The 18,574-nt window shown below is 44.3% G+C and overlaps 1 protein-coding gene across 5 annotated transcripts in view; it reads right to left on the reverse strand.

Annotated features, from left to right (window-relative positions):
• Positions 1-18,574, reverse strand: part of TEAD1 (TEA domain transcription factor 1) — a 230,359-nt gene that overhangs the window by 4,576 nt on the left and 207,209 nt on the right. For all 5 annotated transcript variants that reach the window (XM_069739008.1, XM_069739006.1, XM_069739004.1 and 2 more), the window contains 2 exons: positions 3,929-4,069; positions 2,344-2,496 (listed from right to left, as the gene is read on the reverse strand). In XM_069739008.1, the coding sequence (XP_069595109.1) occupies positions 2,344-2,496; positions 3,929-4,069 (294 nt within the window). The remainder of the gene's footprint in view (positions 1-2,343; positions 2,497-3,928; positions 4,070-18,574) is intronic.

Consider the following 18,574-nt stretch of genomic DNA (forward strand, 5'->3'; position numbering starts at 1 on the left):
CTGCACAGCGCTGCTGCAGGCGATTGAAGCTATGTGCACACGTAGAAAGCTCCTCTGCGGATTTTTCCGCAGCGGATTTGATAAATCCGCAGTGCAAACCCGCTGCGGTTTTTCCTGCGGATTTATCGCGGTTTCTATTGCGGATTCCGCTGCGGTTTTACATCTGCAGTTTTCTATTGGAGCAGGTGTAAAAACGCTGCGGATTCCGCACAAAGAATTGACATGCTGCGGAAAATAAAACGCTGCGTTTCCGCGCGTTTTTTTTCCGCAGCATGTGCACTGGGGATTTTGTTTCCCATAGGTTTACATTGTACTGTAAACTCATGGGAAACTGCTGCGGATCCGCAGCTGTGGAAACGCTGCGAATCCGCAGCGTGTGCACATACCCCAACAGGTCTCTCCCCGAATGAGAATGGACACCTGTCAATCACCGGTAGCGGCGCTGGGAAGAGCCGGACTAGCCTGGTCTTTGGTTGGATATTCAATGGTGGTTTTTTTTTTCTGAATGACCAGAGTGTTTTAGAGATTAATAGACCTTGGAAATTGTCAGGCAATTCATGCTGCCCAAAAAGCGGCCACCATCAATCAACTGAAAAGATTCCCTTTAACTACAAGTCTGTGTGAGTACCGTTAGGCTCAACCCCCAACATTGAAAGCTATGACTACTGACCAGAGTTTTATTTAAAGGAATGTTTTTTTTTTATGCAGTTTTCTCAGTTAATTTGACAATCCCATGTGCCATAGGACTTGCTGCATTGCATAAAAAAAACAAAAAACACCACCACCTCATTGCCTTGAAAAGTAGTTTACTCATGCTGCTGCAATGTACCGCCATCACAGCGAGAAATCAGACAGGAGCCACAATTCACCAACTTTTTTTTTTTACTTTTAAAAGCGGTTGTCCACTACTTTTCCATTGATGGCCTATCCTTAGGATAGGTCATCAATGTCTGATCGGCTGGGGTCCGACACCTGGCACCCCACCATCCAAAAGTACTCACTTGCAGAGAAGGCCGTCTACTTGTAGTGGCTGCTGCGGGGTACTGTACCTCCGCCTCCCATACAAATCAGTATGTAGTACCCTGCCTAAGCCACTACAAGTAGACGGCCAGCTCCGCAAGTACTTCCAGCTGGCAGCCGCCACCATCACCGATAATTATATTAGTTATAATAGCTGATCGGCGGGGATGCCGGGTGTCGGACCTCGGCCAATCAGACATTGATGACCTAGCCTAAAGGATATACATGGACAACCTCCGAGTCTTTTTTTGACATGGAATTTTTGTTTTCATTGGTGAATTTGTCCAAAAGGCAAAATGAAAAATCTAGTGATGAACAAACATGCTCCGATGTTTCCCCAAGTATCTTGGGTGTGCTCAAATAATATGTTCGAGACGTTGCGGCTACATGTTTTGCGGCTGTTAGAGGCAACACATGCAGGGATTTCACGTTAAATAGCCGCAACACATGCGGGGATTGCCTAACAGCCACAGGGACTTGAACATATTATTTGAGCACGCCAAAGATACTCCGATAACACCAGAGCATGCTCAGAAAACACTTTATCCGAGCGCGCTCGCTCATCACTAGAAAAATCGCATGGTCATTTCAATAAGTTTTAAAATGTCTTATATTAGTCTTAACTGCACAAAAAATGTACACATTTGTATTACACTAAAGGTGCTGGAGTAAACTTTTCAATATTTATAGAAGTAGCAAATGATGAGTAAGTGAAAACATCAGGATAAGGCCGGGATCACACATGCGGACGTGTTTCTCGCATGTGAGATCCCGGCCTTATCCTTATCCAGCACTTTGGAGCGGAGCGTGTGGCCGCATAGCAACACATGGAGCCGCACGCTCCGCTCTGGAGTGCCGGCGCCAGAGCTTGGATTTCACAGGGAGACATGGACGTGTTTCTCGCATGTGTGATCCCAGACTAATGAAAACTATGCCCATGTTATTGATCTACATTAAAGATTACCAAGGACTAAAAATAACTAGGGTAAAAACTATGCACAAGCCATAGTGAATATGGTGTAAAAAGCAACAAAATGCAAACTATTTAAAAAAAAAATTGCAGATAAAATAGATTTTTATTATTTTGGGCGCAAAAACTTTTCACTTTGTCTATACACTTGCAGTTGAGTGAGCAGAAATATTACAAAACTGTGCAATCGTAATCGTCATCATAAGAATTGCCCCAGTACTGCATCCTCCTCTTCATGACACATATTGCACTCACTACTTCACAGGCTATTGTGCCTCCTAGTGGCCAACACTGGTGAATGCTCACAACGTGCAGATTATATTAGACCACGTGCCCAATAACATCATACATACCAACAAAATAGTGAAGTTTTCCAATACACTATTCATCATGTACTTCTCCGGTAAGTGTTTCAGTTTGTGGATAAAGTTAATCATATATTCACACATAGGAGAGCGGTTTATCCTGTACACAAATCGACCATTTTCAAACCTTGCATATTCTGTCTGCAGGCGAAAAACATCAGAATATAATATGCTTTATCTGTAGATGATATATGAGATTTCTGGTTCTGCACACACAGCTATGCATTGCTTGAGAAAACGTGCTCACAGCCTTACAGGATTACCCTGTAAAAACCCTTTATGAAGAGCTTTTTTTTTTTTTTTTTTTTTTGCTTCTCTGCATTATAGAAAAGAAACCTATAATGATAAAGTGCAGGATGGGAAAATATTAATCAAAGCAATATATAAGTTATTGCAACAAAAAAAATAAAACAAAGTAGTTCATAAATGTAATTGTCCCAACACAGAGGACACAATTGACACTTGTTGGTGGGTAAACCAAAGGGAAAAGAAACCCCGGAACTAAAGGTAGAAAGGATAAAACGTTAATTCATAATGCCAGATGCACAATGGAAATAAGAGTGGCATGCCAGGGAAATCTGTACTGAAGTAGAAAGGAGGATATAGTAGTAGAAAGGAGGATATAGTAGTAGAAAGGAGGATATAGTAGTAGAAAGGAGGATATAGTAGTATACATCCTACATCCCGACAGCCAAGATGAAATGGGCTCACCCTCCAAACACGCCCGATATATTAGGTATTTTAATTGTTGTGTGCACTACAAATTACTTTGATTACCGGTAATATTTTCCTGTCCTGCACTTTATTAGTGGCTTCTGCTTTATGCCAGTGCTGTTTGGGACTCACTACCCATTTCTGTATTATGGTTTCTGTTTATATATTCTCTAAAGCAGCCATAACTATTTTTTCCCCTGCGTGAGATTTTGTTTTAATGTGCAATAATTTGATTTTTTTTCTTCTGTCAAAGGGGTTGTGCTTATACATATAACGTGCATGAATGGTTAAAAGCACTTTGTAGATGGCAAAAGAGAAGACCAAAACAGTGATGAATTGCTTCCATCTCCTCAGGGTCACCAGCAGTATCTGGTTTCCAGCCAGGCTTCTACATGTCAGCTGCTTGATTTTGGAGGAAACCCTTCATTCAGACGTGAAACCAAATACTGCCAAAAAAAGTCGTGGTGTCTTTTTCTTAATCAAAGAAACATGACAATCATAAAGGACAAGGATGGCACCAGAGTGCTGTCTTAGTTTGTTGCGATCCCATACACTTGCATTGGTGCAAGGACACAGAACTTGAGCGTGAATGATAACACTGGTTACCAAAGCAAGGGAAGCGGCGCCCTGACTAAATGGAGCAAGAAAAGGGCCTATATAGCAGCAACGTGAACGAGCACATTTCAGTTCATGGCCAGGTCTTCGGTGGGAAGGTTTCAGAAAATCAGTAGTGGTATTACCAGTCAGTACGTAATTAACAGTAATATTTGAGTAACCACTATAAGAAGGTTGTGAGATGCATAGTGTGTACGCGTACATCTAGTCATACAGGAAATTGTAGCACGAAATGTCGACTTACCTCCACTTTTTCCACCACTTGTTTACCGAATGAACAGACCTTAGTAGAACAGGTGATCGTCATGTTTTCGGAGCTTTCATACTGACTAGTTACACCATAAAATGCCCCGGCATCATCCTGGATATTGCAGTTGAGGTCGGCCTGTGAAGAAATCAAAGATTTCAGACAGATGTTCGGGATTAACATCAAATAACGATATTCGCAGAATACGACTGTCATTATTTACATACCAGAGAACACAGAGCCAGGCATCTGACAAAGCTACACCAAAATGTTTCTTGTACAAATAAACACAAATAATTACATATAGAAATTATAAATGAGAGTTTCGTGCAAAAATTAACAGATGACGGATTTCAGTATAGACACTTCAGTTTAGGACACGTCTGCAGGATAACTTATCAGAAACACAGAATAGTTTGGTTAGAGGGGCTACATTTTTATCAGTTTAGTGTTGGGGTGTGACTGCTGTAATGAGATACCAGCATTGCAACCAATTTACATGCATTTATTTTCAAAATATGCCACAAAAAATGCTGCAGAGTTTCGGCTGCGCTCACGCATGAGCTCTTAAAGTCAACGTGTCACTTCATAAACGGAAGATTTCCTTCCAAACTTTTCACTAAAAACTCATTTTAATAAACACCTACAGAAAAAGGCACCACACACAAACTAACGTATAAAAAGTCCTTTATTAATGACAAAAAGACCACAAAGTGGTCATAAAATTGCCTAAACAGGCAACGGTGAGACACAACAGACACAAAACAATGGTGGACAGAAAAACCTGGAGGTAACAGCAAGACATATATAAGCACTTAGTGTGGCAATATAATACACAGATGGGGTATAGGTATACTAAATAAAGCGGCAAGGCAAATCGAATAGCATATAACAAAAGTAATTAGTAGTCAGTACTCTAATGAATACTCCGGACACATATCGCTAAAAAAAAGGGAGAAATAGCCTAAATATTGCACACAGAGCCAGTATGTACCGAATGGTAAGTAACAAGGCTAAATTAAGCCATATACACCGGTCTGTAAGCAATATGAAAACCACAATAGCCTAACATATAACCGCTAAGATGCCTAATAAACAAGTGTTTACCCAAACTGTGGAAGAGAGCCAGGAGTCCACCACCCCCGTCGCGAGTTTCGCAAGGAAATGCTTGACCCCTTGACGAAGCATTTCCTTGCGAAATGCGCGTCGGGTAGGATACATTATCGGTGTTGTGTAAAAACTAATTTTACAACATGACTTCGAAGTTTCCTTCTTCCAGGATACAAGTCATAACTAGATGGAATTGTATTGCAATTTTTCTTTTTAAATGTGTATCTTTTCCTAGGTTTTTCAGAATGGTACAGAGTAGCATTAGGCTATGTGCACACGTCAGGATTTCTTGCAGAAATTTCCTGAACAAAACCGGACATTTTCTGCAAGAAATCCGCATGTGTTTTTTGCGCATTTTTTGTGCATTATTTTTCCCGGAGCTTCCCAATGCATTAAATAGCGGCAACAACGCGAAAAATGTGCAACATTAATGAACATGCGTTTATTTTCCACGAACGCATCATGTGCACAAAAATTGCAGAATGCATTAAAAATTATGGGATGCTTGAATAAAAACGCAAAAAAAAACCACGAAAAATCCTGAACGTGTGCACATAGCCTTTAGGCTATGTGCACACATTAAGTATTTGCTTGCAGACATTTCTGCATCTCCTGTTAGCAAAAATGCCACGATTTTTGGTGCTTTTTTGCCGCAGTTCTGTATTTGTCTTAGTACAGCAACTAAGGATTTTTTTTTAGATAAATATATTAAAAAAAAATTTTGTGATGCAATTTCTTGGTTCAACACCACCTTTTTCATTCTGATGCAGTAGCATCAGAGTAATGGGATTAGGTCTTGGTGTCAACAGTTGTCATTGACACCAAGCCCTAGACTTAGTTATGAAAAGATGTCAGCCCAACACCCTCAATACCGAGATGTTAAGTAAACACATACACACACATTGCGTGATCTCCTGCGTAATTTTCATAACAAACAGAGTGAAAGCTGATGACTGAGGGCTGATGTTAATATTCTAGGAAGCAGCCAACAGCCATTAATGTTCCCAGGCTAGTAATATCAGTTCACAGATGTTGGCCTAGTCTTTACTGGCTAGTTTACAGGGGGACCCCAGAAAAAAATTCACATAGGGTCTTCCTATAAAATCTAACCAGCAAAGGCTAGGCAGACAGCTGCAGGCTAATATTAATAGCCTAGGAAGGGGCCATGGCTATTGGCCCCCTCCCAGACTAAAAAACATCAGCTCTCAGCCGCCACAGAAAAGGCGCAAATATAAGATGCGCCATATCTGGCGCTTAGCCTCGCTCTTCCCACTTGCCCTGTAGCAGTGGCAAGTGGGGTGACGGCTGAGGAGGTTGATGTCACCTATCAAGCCCACAGGTTACTAATGGAGAAGCGTCAATAAGATGCCCCCATTACTAACCCCATAGTGATATTATAAAAACACACACACCCAGAATAAAGTCCTTTATTTGAAATAATGACACAGACATTGAATTGAAATTAAACCATACTTGCCAATCACCGAATCCACTGACGCCATCTCCTGAAACAAATATAAAATAATAAACCACAATATTCCTCTCCTGTCCACAGAGAAGATAATCCATAATGTCTCATGACTATCCTGATTACTTTGAGAGCAGTCACTGATGTGACGGGAGGTAATTGCTCCCGCAGCGTATCACGGAGCTGCGGTGGTGCCCGTAAGTGAGAGCACCGAAGCTGATCAGCTGATGAACTCTCTCACGGCAGCTCAGTGATACACTGACAGGAGGTAATCGCTCCTACAGTGCATCCCAATGTGACTGTTCTACACGCAAGATCGCTGTGGAACACTCGGGATTACGTGGACTACGGTGGACAAGTGAGTATATGGTGGTTTATTATTTTTGATTTTTTTCAAGGAGACATGGACATCAGGGATTAGGTGTTAATGTGAGTATATCCTGGTTTATTTTACATTTTTTCTAGGAGACAAGGGCATCTGGGATTTAGCGTTAGGTGAGTATTGTGTGTTTTTTTATTTCTATTTGAATGTGTATGCAATATAGTTATTTTACGTGTTTTTTTTTAAAGTATGAGAACAGGCGCCGGCTGACGAGAGACTACTTCTCCCATCAACGGCTCCTGCTATCAGTCATCAGTGACAGCAGACGTAGGCTGATTAGAGTAGTAGTCTTATCAGGCCACGCCTGTCCAGTGGTAAGGGTTTTACCATGTGCACCATGTGCACATAGCTTTACAGTGTGCTATACAAATTACCATTATGTATATGCAAAAATAAACTAAAAATAAAAAAATGCCAAGCCCCTCAAAGCACAGTGAAATACGTACGCTACTCACCTGGTAGCAGTGTTTTTTCAGGAGCCATGACAGCACAACGAGAGAGGGGATCCGCCCTTCAGGGACAGGAAACCTACAGACATAAAAAGGGCGGTACCTCTCTCCCACGTCAGTTGTTTCCAGAGCATGAGAGGACCACCTTGGTTAGTAACACAGATGCAGCATGTATATAAACACATTTTATTATGCCAGTGAACATGGAATATAACGCAAAAACCAACAGGGTGTTGAAACATCCAAAATTATAGGGTAGGGAATTTAAGGGTGCTGTCATGGCTCCTGAAAAAACACTGCTACCAGGTGAGTAGCGTACGTATTTATTCAGTCGCCATGACAGCACAACGAGAGACTTTCAGAGACGAAAGATTTAGGGGGGATAATAGCTTCTAGCACTCTTCTCCCAAACGTAAGGTCTGAGGAACTACCCAGATCTAATCTGTAGTGTCTAAGAAAGGTAGACACTCAAAACTGTGCCGCTAATTATAGACCTGTCTCTAATCTTCCCTTCATCTCTAAACTCCTCGAACGCCTGGTCCACTCCCGTCTTACCCGCTATCTCTCAGATAACTCTCTTCTCGACCCTCTTCAATCTGGCTTCCGCTCTTTACACTCTACTGAAACTGCCCTCATTAAAGTCTCTAATGACCTACTAACAGCTAAATCTAATGGTCACTACTCCATGCTAATTCTCTTGGATCTCTCTGCAGCATTTGACACTGTGGATCATCAGCTCCTCCTCACTATGCTCCGCTCCATCGGCCTCAAGGACACCGTTCTCTCCTGGTTCTCCTCCTATCTCTCTGACCGATCCTTCACTGTATGTTTTGCTGGTTCCTCCTCCTCTCACCTTCCCCTTACTGTTGGGGTTCCTCAAGGATCAGTCCTAGGCCCCCTACTCTTCTCGTTGTATACTGCCCCTATTGGACAAACAATCAGTAGATTTGGTTTCCAGTACCATCTCTATGCTGACGACACCCAATTATACACTTCTGCTCCCGATATCACACCGACCTTTTTAGAAAACACCAGTGATTGTCTTACCGCTGTCTCTAACATCATGTCCTCCCTCTATCTGAAACTAAACCTGTCAAAAACTGAACTCCTCGTGTTCTCTCCCTCTACTAACCTACCTTTGCCTGACATTGCCATCTCCGTGTGCGGTTCCACCATTACTCCAAAGCAACATGCACGCTGCCTTGGGGTCATCCTTGATTCTGACCTTTCATTCACCCCCTACATCCGATCACTGGCTCGCTCTTCTTACCTGCATCTCAAAAACATTTCTAGAATTCGCCCTTTTCTTAATTTCGACTCTGCAAAAACTCTGACTGTTTCACTTATTCATTCTCGTCTGGACTATTGTAACTCTCTACTAATCGGTCTCCCTCTTGCAAAACTCTCCCCGCTCCAATCTGTCCTGAATGCTGCAGCCAGGATCATATTCCTCACCAACCGTTACACCGATGCCTCTACCCTGTGCCAGTCATTACACTGGCTACCCATCCACTCCAGAATCCAGTACAAAACTACTACCCTCATCCACAAAGCACTCCATGGCTCAGCACCACCCTACATCTCCTCCCTGGTATCAGTCTACCACCCTACCCGTGCCCTCCGCTCCGCTAATGACCTCAGGTTAGCATCCTCAATAATCAGAACCTCCCACTCCCGTCTCCAAGACTTTACACGTGCTGCGCCGATTCTGTGGAATGCACTACCTAGGTTAATACGATTAATCCCCAATCCCCACAGTTTTAAGCGTGCCCTAAAAACTCATTTGTTCAGACTGGCCTACCGCCTCAATGCATTAACCTAACGATCCCTGTGTGGCCTATTTATAATAAAAAAAAAAAAAAAAAAAAGGTTCCTCGCATCATGTTCTCATACACTTTATGCAGTATTAGCCCTCTGTGTCTGTACTGCTACATACTTAGGCAGGTAACTGGTTCATGCAGCTTTACATGAACACCTGAGCCTTACACTATGGCCGGTCCGAATAACTAAAGCAATTGTTACCATCCACCTTTCGTGTCTCCCCTTTTCCTCATAGTTTGTAAGCTTGCGAGCAGGGCCCTCACTCCTCCTGGTATCTGTTTTGAACTGTATTTCTGTTATGCTGTAATGTTTATTGTCTGTACAAGTCCCCTCTATAATTTGTAAAGCGCTGCGGAATATGTTGGCGCTATATAAATAAAATTATTATTATTATTATTATTATAAGACCATGTGGCCGCCTTACATATGTCTTCGATTGACACTTCTGACCTCTCCGCCCAGGAAGATGCCATGGCCCGCGTGGAGTGTGCCTTTATACCATCTGGAACTTCGTTGCCACCTGTGGTATAAGCGAGAGAGATCGCCTCCCTAATCCATCTGGCTAGAGTGTTTTTAGATACTCTAAGACCCTTCCTTACCCCTTGATAGGCTACAAATAAAGAGTTATCTTTTTTCCAGGAATCTGAAACTGCAATATATCTAAGGAGGCATCTCCTCACATCTAAGCAATGGAATTTACGCTCTTTATCGTTAGCAGGGTTGGAGCAAAAGGAGGGTAGGACTACCTCCTGAACCCTGTGAAATTTAGACGCAACTTTAGGCAGATATAGGGGATCGGGTTTCAATATGACCCTATCCTCCCTAACCTGCATGTATGGTGGATGTCTGGAGAGTGCCTGCAGATCACTAACCCTTCTAGCAGATGTGAGAGCAACCAACAGGGCTGTTTTGATTGACAGGATGTTCACAGGAATAGTATCAATGGGCTCGAATGGGGCTAGCGTTAGGGCTGAGAGTACTAAATTTAGGTCCCATGGGACTAACCTTTGTTTAATAATTGGTCTAGACCTGGTGACTGCTTTAAAGAATCTAGAAATCCAGTGATTACTGGCTAAATTAAGATTATATAACGCTCCTAGCGCTGACACCTGAACTCTAAGAGTACTTGTGGCCAAGCCCATTTCCAGGCCTTTTTGTAAAAATTCAAGAATCTGGTTAATACATGGTTCTTGGTCAATTTGAGCCCCTGAAAATGATAAAAATTTTCTCCATACCCTCACATAAATGCCCGTTGTAGAGGGTTTCCTACTTTTAAGGAGAGTATTTACCAGATTCTGAGAGAACCCTTTCCCCCTCAGTAAGGACCTCTCAAGTTCCATGCCGCTAGGTGTAAGTTGGCTACTTGAGGATGGAGGATTGGTCCCTGGGAGAGCAGATCTGGTAGCTCTGGAAGAATCCATGGTTGGCAGACAGACATCTTCCTCAGCCAAGGAAACCAAGCCCTCTTGGGCCAAAATGGAGCTATCAAGATTACCCGGGCCTTGTCCTCCCGAATCTTCCTCAGAACTAGGGGCATCAGATTTAGAGGGGGAAAAGCATACGCGAGCCTGAAGTGCCAAGATATCAGCAGAGCGTCCACAGCGTATGGGTTGTCTTTTGGATTTAGGGAGCAGAATTGGTGTAATTTTTTGTTCTCTCTGTTGGCAAAAAGGTCTATCTCCGGACAACCCCATAACTGAATGATCTGACTGAAAATGGCTGGATTTAACGACCACTCTCCCTGTCTGAGCATGTTGCGGCTTAGATAGTCGGCTTTGGTGTTGATACTTCCTTTTATATGAAGCGCCGTCAGGGAGAGAAGATGTACTTCGGCCACCTGAAAGATATGATTTGCGACCTCCATCAATGTACTGGATCGCGTGCCACCTTGATGATTAATGTAGGCCACAGTTACCCGATTGTCTGACAAAAGCCTGACGTGTCGACCCTGTAGGGGTACAAGGAATCTATTTAAGGCATGTTTTACTGCCAACAGTTCTTTCAAGTTGGAGGAAGAGTCCTGTTCAGACTGAGACCATAGTCCCTGAACCCAATCCTCCCCTAAGTGAGCCCCCCACCCCTTGGGGCTAGCGTCCGTAGTCAACACTCTAGATATGTGATTTATCCAAGGGACCCCCCTGTGTAGATTCGAAGTGTGAGTCCACCAACCAAGCGAATGTACAGTCTCCGCAGAAAGTGTGAATTTACTGTCGAGGTGAGCTCTTAGATGACGGGAATTGTGTAACACGTCCCACTGTAAAGCCCTCGTGTGGAACTGTGCCCAGAGAACTGCCGGGATGCAGGACGTAAGAGAACCCAAGATTGACATCGCACTCCTGACCGATACTAAGGGATTATTTATTGCCCTGGTGACCAACTGCTTAATCTTAGCAACTTTTGTGTCCGGCAGGCGACATTCCTGCTGACTAGAGTCTATAACATATCCCAGGAATTCTTGTACTTTTCGGGGCTGAAGGCGCGATTTTTTTATATTGACCATCCAGCCCAATTTGTGTAACGCATCCATGACTTTCTGTAGTTGGTCTGTGCAATGCGACTCAGAATGACCCACAATTAGCAAATCATCCAGGTAAGGGACTATTAATATATCCTGTTCATGCAAGTGCGCCATAACCTCCACCATGATTTTTGTGAACACCCTGGGTGCAACTGCGACTCCGAATGGAAGTGCCTGATATTGAAAGTGTTCTACTGTGCCAGCTAGTGAAACCGCCACCCTAAGAAATCTCTGATGATCAATATGAATTGGTACATGGTAATAGGCGTCTTTGAGATCTAAGACAACCATAAAACAGTGGTGAAAGAGTAATTTTATTGCTGTCTTGACCGACTCCATTTTGAAGGAGGGTATCAACAGAAAATTATTCAGGCCTTTTAAATTAATAATGGTGCGATATGAACCATCAGGTTTTTTGACCAGGAACAGAGGGGAATAAAACCCCCTACCTTCCTCGCCTGCAGGGACTTTGACTAGAACATTCTTCTGTTAGAGCTCCCGGACCTCAGACTCCAGCGCCAACTGCTCTGTAGAGGAGGAACGAACAGGTGTTAACATAAATTTGTCCCGAGGAGTATGGTGGAAGTCAAAGGTTAGACCTTTCTCTACAATGCCTAGAATCCATGGATTGTTTGTAATCCGCACCCAGGCTGGGTAGAAGGCCGAAAGCCTACCCCCCACCTGGTCCGCTAGTCATTGTGGTTTCTTAACCTCTCGTGAAGGATTAAACATAAATCCTCTACCCCTCCTTCTGCTGTTGTCATATCTAGTAGATTCTCTGTTGGAGTCTCTATATGGTCTTCTGCGGTTGGACCATCCTCTATTATAGTCCCGTCTGTAGAAGGGTCTTCCTAGGAAGGGAAAGCGTTTTTTATTATCCCCTGCTTTTTCCAATAGCTCGTCTAGGACCGGTCCGAACAAGTGAGCTCCTTCACAAGGAATGCTACATAATTTTGTTCTAGCTTGTAAGTCCCCTGGCCAGCATTTTATCCATAGCGCTCTCCTGGCTGCATTGGATAATGCCGAGGACCTGGCGGCCAACCTGACCGAATCTGCTGAAGCATCTGAAAGGAAGGCTGCGGCATCCTGGATTATGGGCATGGAGGACAATATTTCCGACCTAGGGACTTTATCTCTGAGCTGATCTTCGAGGTGACCCAACCATACCATCAAGGATCGAGCGGTACAAGTGGCTGCTATAGCTGGCCTCAAGGACCCCGCTGAAGTCTCCCAAGCTCCTTTAAGGAAGATGTCGGCTTTCCTATCTAACGGGTCTTTCAAATTTCCCAAGTCGTCGAAGGGGAGAGACGTTTTTTTGCATGCCTTAGCGACTGCTGCATCCAGCTTCGGGACTTTATCCCATGAGGACGAAGCCGCTTCCTCAAAGGGATACCTAATTTTAAAGGCTGGCGGAAGCGACCCCTTCCTTTCTGGTTTCCCCATTGTGCTGTTAACTGCTTTGACCAGATGGTTAACCCTATCTAGGGACAAACAGGCTCGAGTAGACTCCTGATCCTCAGAGGAGGAAGTAGACGGAAGAGACCCTGAGCTCAGCTCACCCGAGTCCGAATCTACCTCAGATAAAGGGGATGATCTTTTAGCTTCTGCTCCCCGAGACTTGGATCTCTCGGCACCTTTAATTTCCTGTCTCACCATCTCTCTTATTGTAGAGGTCAGATCAGGCGCCTCCTCCTCCAGTAGACATTGAATACATATTTTACATAATATTTTCGAATGCCCATCTGGAAGCGGCTCTGCACATTCGGCACACTGCCTATGTTTGGCTTTGGACAAACTTTTCCTCCCCTGATAGAGGAAAAAAGACAAGGGGAACACAATCATCACTAAGTGGACTTTCACGAAGCTCACTTACCCCGTCCAGTAATGAGTGGTACCGTAGATGGGGGGTCCTTCGTAGCCGGCAAATCCTTACGGCTTGAGGACTTTGGTATAGAGATCCTTAGCTCCACCAGCGCGGCTACTGCCACTAGACCGACGCTGGGAGCTTCTACGAGGCTTATCTGACTGCTGCTGCGGCTCCTGCTGCTGCTGCTGGCTGATAGTTCCTTCTGGCGACTCTATTATGGAATGGGTGAGGAACTCTGATCATCCCAGCTTGCCGCCTTAAAATACCCCCAAGGTACCGCCCCCAGATGGGGGCCAGCAGGGAATCCCAGGTGGTCATTAATCGTCCGCCGCTGCGCTGCGCTATCCCTCCCCGAAGCCCCGACCGTTCCCGCAGCTGGGCGCCGCCATTAGCCGGAGATGACGCTACTGCGCATGCCCAGCCGCGTCATCCGGCCGCGCCGCTCGCCGCGTCATCCGGACACGCCCCCTTCAGGACGCGGCGGAGGCGCCAAGCCGACACGCGGACCAGGACGCCAGCAGACCCCCTCCGGACCAATGCCGCGTCCCTGCCCGGAACAGCGTAACTCCCGGGACCCCAAGTAGCCAAGCACCTCTTCATAGGTACCTCTGCGCTGCGGACGCCCGAGAAGCTAGCCTATGTCAGAGGCTGCTTCCTCCTGCTGCCACCTACACCGCGCAGTGCCCCTGCCGTGTGGTGCTTCCTGCCTCCTGGACGGGCCGAGGTAGGGGACCCCCGCTACCTGTACCGGGCCGCCAGGAGTGGGGAGTCTTCTTAACTTCGACCCTCTTCTCAGGGCCTGTCTGAAAGAGGTTCCGCTGTCAGGGACAGGAAACCAAACTGACGTGGGAGAGAGGTACCGCCCTTTTTATGTCTGTAGGTTTCCTGTCCCTGAAGGGCGGATCCCCTCTCTCGTTGTGCTGTCATGGCGACTGAATAAATACCGTATATACTCAAGTATAAGCTGAGATTTTCAGCCCACTTTTTTGGGCTGAAAGTAACCCTCTCGGCTTATACTCGAGTCATACCCAGGGGTCGGCAGGGGAGGGGGAGCCGCAGCTGTGTAATAATACTCACCTGCTCCTGGCACGGTCCCTGCACGTCCCTGGTTCCCCGGCAGCTTCTTCCTGTAGGGAGCGGTCACATAGTACCGCTCATTACAGTAATGAATATGGCCCAGACTCCACTCCCATAGGGGTGGAGCCGCATATTACTATAATGAGCGGTACCATGTGACCGCTCCCTACAGGAAGAAGCTGCCGGCGCCGGGGAACAGACATACAGGGACCGCGCCAGGAGCAGGTAAGTATAATGCAGTGCACGATATTCACCTGTTCCACCGTCAGCGCCGCTGTGTCTTCCGCATCCTCTGCAGTGACGCGCAGGTCAGAGGGCGCGATGACACGATTAGTGTGCGCCGCCCTCTGCCTGAACGTCAGTGCAGAGGATGGGGAAGACACAGTGGCGGTTAGCGGTGGAACGGGGAGCAGGTGAATATAGCAAGTGCCAGGGGCCTGAGAGGTGAGTATGTCATTTTTTTTAATATGGGGCAAATGTCTGTATTGAGCATCTTATGGGGCCATGTGAAGCATTATATGGGGCAAATATCTGTATGGAGCATCTTATGGGGCCATGTGCAGCATGATATGGGGCAATTATCTGTATTGAGCATCTTATGGGGCCATGTGCAGCATTATATGGGGCAAATATCTGTATGGAGCATCTTATGGGGCCATGTGCAGCATTATATGGGGCAATTATCTCTATGGAGCATCTTATGGGGCCATAATCCACATTTGTGCAGCATTATATGGGGCATATTTTAATATGGAGCATCTTATGGAGCTCATCATAAACTGTATGGAGCATTATATGGGGCGTATTTTGTATGGAGCATCTTATGGGGCCATCATGAACTGTATGGAGCATTATATGGGGCTCCCGATTCAATATGGATATTCAAAAACACTTAAACTACTGATGTCTCAATTAATTTTACTTTTATTGGTATTTATTTTTACTTTTAAAATTTACCAGTAGCTGCTGCATTTTCCAGCCTAGGCTTATACGCGAGTCATTAAGTTTGTCCAGTTTTTTGTGGCAAAATTAGGTGGGGGGTTAGCTTATACTCGAGTATATACGGTAAATCTACATGTGAAGGCTGCAGTGATTGCATTGCAAAGAAGCAAATGCAACTATACTCAGAGTCAGCTACTTAGAGTTTACTGCTGCTATATGGACTGAAATGATTAAACTTGAGTCACCCGCTGCACAGTTTAATACAATTATGACGGCTCATCTGCAACCCCTGTAGATGGGAACCTGCACTATTTTGCTCGGAGAGGTGACTTTTTTCCTGTGTGGGGGTAAGGGACTGCCTCCATATTGGCTGAGCACTACTCCCATCTGACCAAGGCTGATTTTTTTAAATTACAGCTGGATCTCACCTGCCCTTTACATTTGTAAGCTTTCACCCAGGAGAGGCAACCCTATACAGAAGTAAAGGTTGAAAAATCACGCCATCAACGTTCCTCAGTGCTGGTGTATTTGTTTGTATGCCATCATACATCTGTCACGTGGCAAAAAAACCCATAAAACTAACACTAGTAAAATGTATAAAAAGTAATTTTCACCAGTGCTTACATTATGAAAGAAAATAGTTGTTCTTAGCTCTGTCCAGCAGGGTGCACTGCGGACCATGCTTCCGAAAGCATGGCATACTGGCAGCGTCCATACACAGGCAGGTATATAGCAAATGATCTATAGATCTGCAGGATTACAAGATGCGTCTTGATCTTCACAAATGTAAAAAGCCTGTCACTATTATTCAGCATCCACTGTACCTATTGATCTTGTACATATCAATGGATATGCTGTATGTGAATATTCCCAATGGATAATTGTTTTTTTACACCGATACATTGTAGTAAACTATAGGGAAACCAGAGATGTGTGCTGACTGGGCAGCACTGCAGCAACCTCTCAGATATGACATGGCATTACATTTAGTGTTGGATGTACATAGACCAGCACCATGCATATTCATGAGTTGTTTATTTTAACAGCGTGTAGGAAAATAAATTGAAATAGACAGAATAGAGCCCAGGCAGGGCCAGCGAGCCCTCCATTAGTGTGCTACTGAGCCCTGGTGCAAGGGAAACTCAGATAATTAAAGGGCTTATCTGGGTTCTTTTTTCTTTTCTATAATGAGGTAATAATATGTATAAACAAAGCATTACGTGACACTCTGGAGCGGTACATCATAGCTCTCTGCTGACAGGGCTGCGGTGTGGACATCACACTTACACCAAGCTACCGCTATAGCCAAGGGCCGGCCTCAGCGACCTCGTGTATTATCTGACATCACCACTGCAGCCCTGTAAACAAAGGCTTTTGGGAGCAGGCGAGGTGCGATACTGGGGCAGCGATAAGTAACAAATGCTAATTGTTATTTTTCAGCATTTTTTTTCTATTGTCCTGGTTTAAAAAAAAAACAAAAAAGACAATTCCTTTAAAATCAAAGAGTTATTAGGAAAGTAAATCTGTAGTACACTAAAGGGGTATTCCCATCATGTAGTAGGTGTAATAATAATATTATTAATTATTAATAGTAAATACCTCCAATTAGAAATGTAGTATAGTTCTTCTGATACGCTATGTCGTTTTCCCCATGTGCAGTAGCCTAGGTATCCATGGTTACAACCACTGATATACGGTTGTTGGTGGTCGTAGCCATGGATACCTAAGATACTGTGATGCTTTGTAGATGGGGTAGCGAATGAGAAGAACTATACTATAGTTCTAATTGGAGGCATTTGCTAATATTATTACACCTACTACATATTGAGATAGGATTTTGGAGATGGGAATATTCATTTAACTATAAACCATGATAAACAGTAATGGTTACTGTTGATGGTTTCTGCCAGCAAGGATTTTTACTGATTGTTGCCAGCAATAACTTTTATTAACATTAGGAGAGAAAAAAAAATGATGTTGCAAAACCGCTAGATTTTAACATTTTAAGCTACTATAATATTGTTTGTAAAGCTGACAAATAAGGTGTATAGAATTTAATCCATGCCTGGAATACATTTCGCTTGAAAATAAATAAAGGTAGGGGAATATAGAATAACAAAACTGAACGTTAACTGCATAGAAAACATGACATATATTATTCTTCCTTCAAGAGAAATCTTTCTGCTCTCGGCAGACACAAAAGCTAAACTGGGCTAACACACCGGGGCCTGCTGTAAGTAGTGTGTGGGATTTGGCATGCTGTGTGCAGAATCAGGGAGTGTATGAATGTGATGCACTAAGCGCCGGGGATGGTGGAGCTCAGGGCTGCACGTCTCACCTATGGCCCAATTACCGTTCTGTGTGATTACTGGGTAATTGCAGGAAGGCACAGCTCCCATTTCTTTTGATACTAAGACACTTTACGCAGGGATTGGTGATGGCCAATTTATACAGAGAGAAATGGAACACCATTTAAAATGTGTCAGATTCTTCCATGCTTAAGACATATTGATTGATGGGGCTGCCTATGGTGCTAAGAAAACACACATCTGGTAACCTGTAGAGTGTCGCCGGGCAGGAAAGAATTGGGTGATAATGACTGTTCTAAAGAAACAGGACATAACAGGCCCTGCACAAGTTATTCTGCTACAATTCAACTTCTCTCCTCTCCAGATGTTTAAAGAGACTGTCAGCACAGAGTGACTGTCCAAACCAAGTATAGGCGCTCGGTGCACCCTTGGTGTGACCAAACATCTAAGTGCACCTTCCAACCTGCTTGTTTTCCCAACTTCCTTCTCAGGCCCTATGAAGCCAGAGCTGTCAATCAAAGAAGAGGAAGGTGGAGATGGAAGGGAGGCAAGCAGGTGGCCTTAAATGTCTGATCACACCAAGGGTGCACTGAGCGCCTGTGCTTGGTTTGGACAGTTATTCTGTGCTGGCACAGGAACATAGTTATTTTTAACTTATTAAAAAAAAACGTAACTAAAAAAGTGTTTTTTTTTTAACGAG

Source organism: Ranitomeya imitator, chromosome 9 (assembly GCF_032444005.1).
Source record: "Ranitomeya imitator isolate aRanImi1 chromosome 9, aRanImi1.pri, whole genome shotgun sequence".
Classification (NCBI taxonomy): Eukaryota; Metazoa; Chordata; class Amphibia; order Anura; family Dendrobatidae; genus Ranitomeya; species Ranitomeya imitator.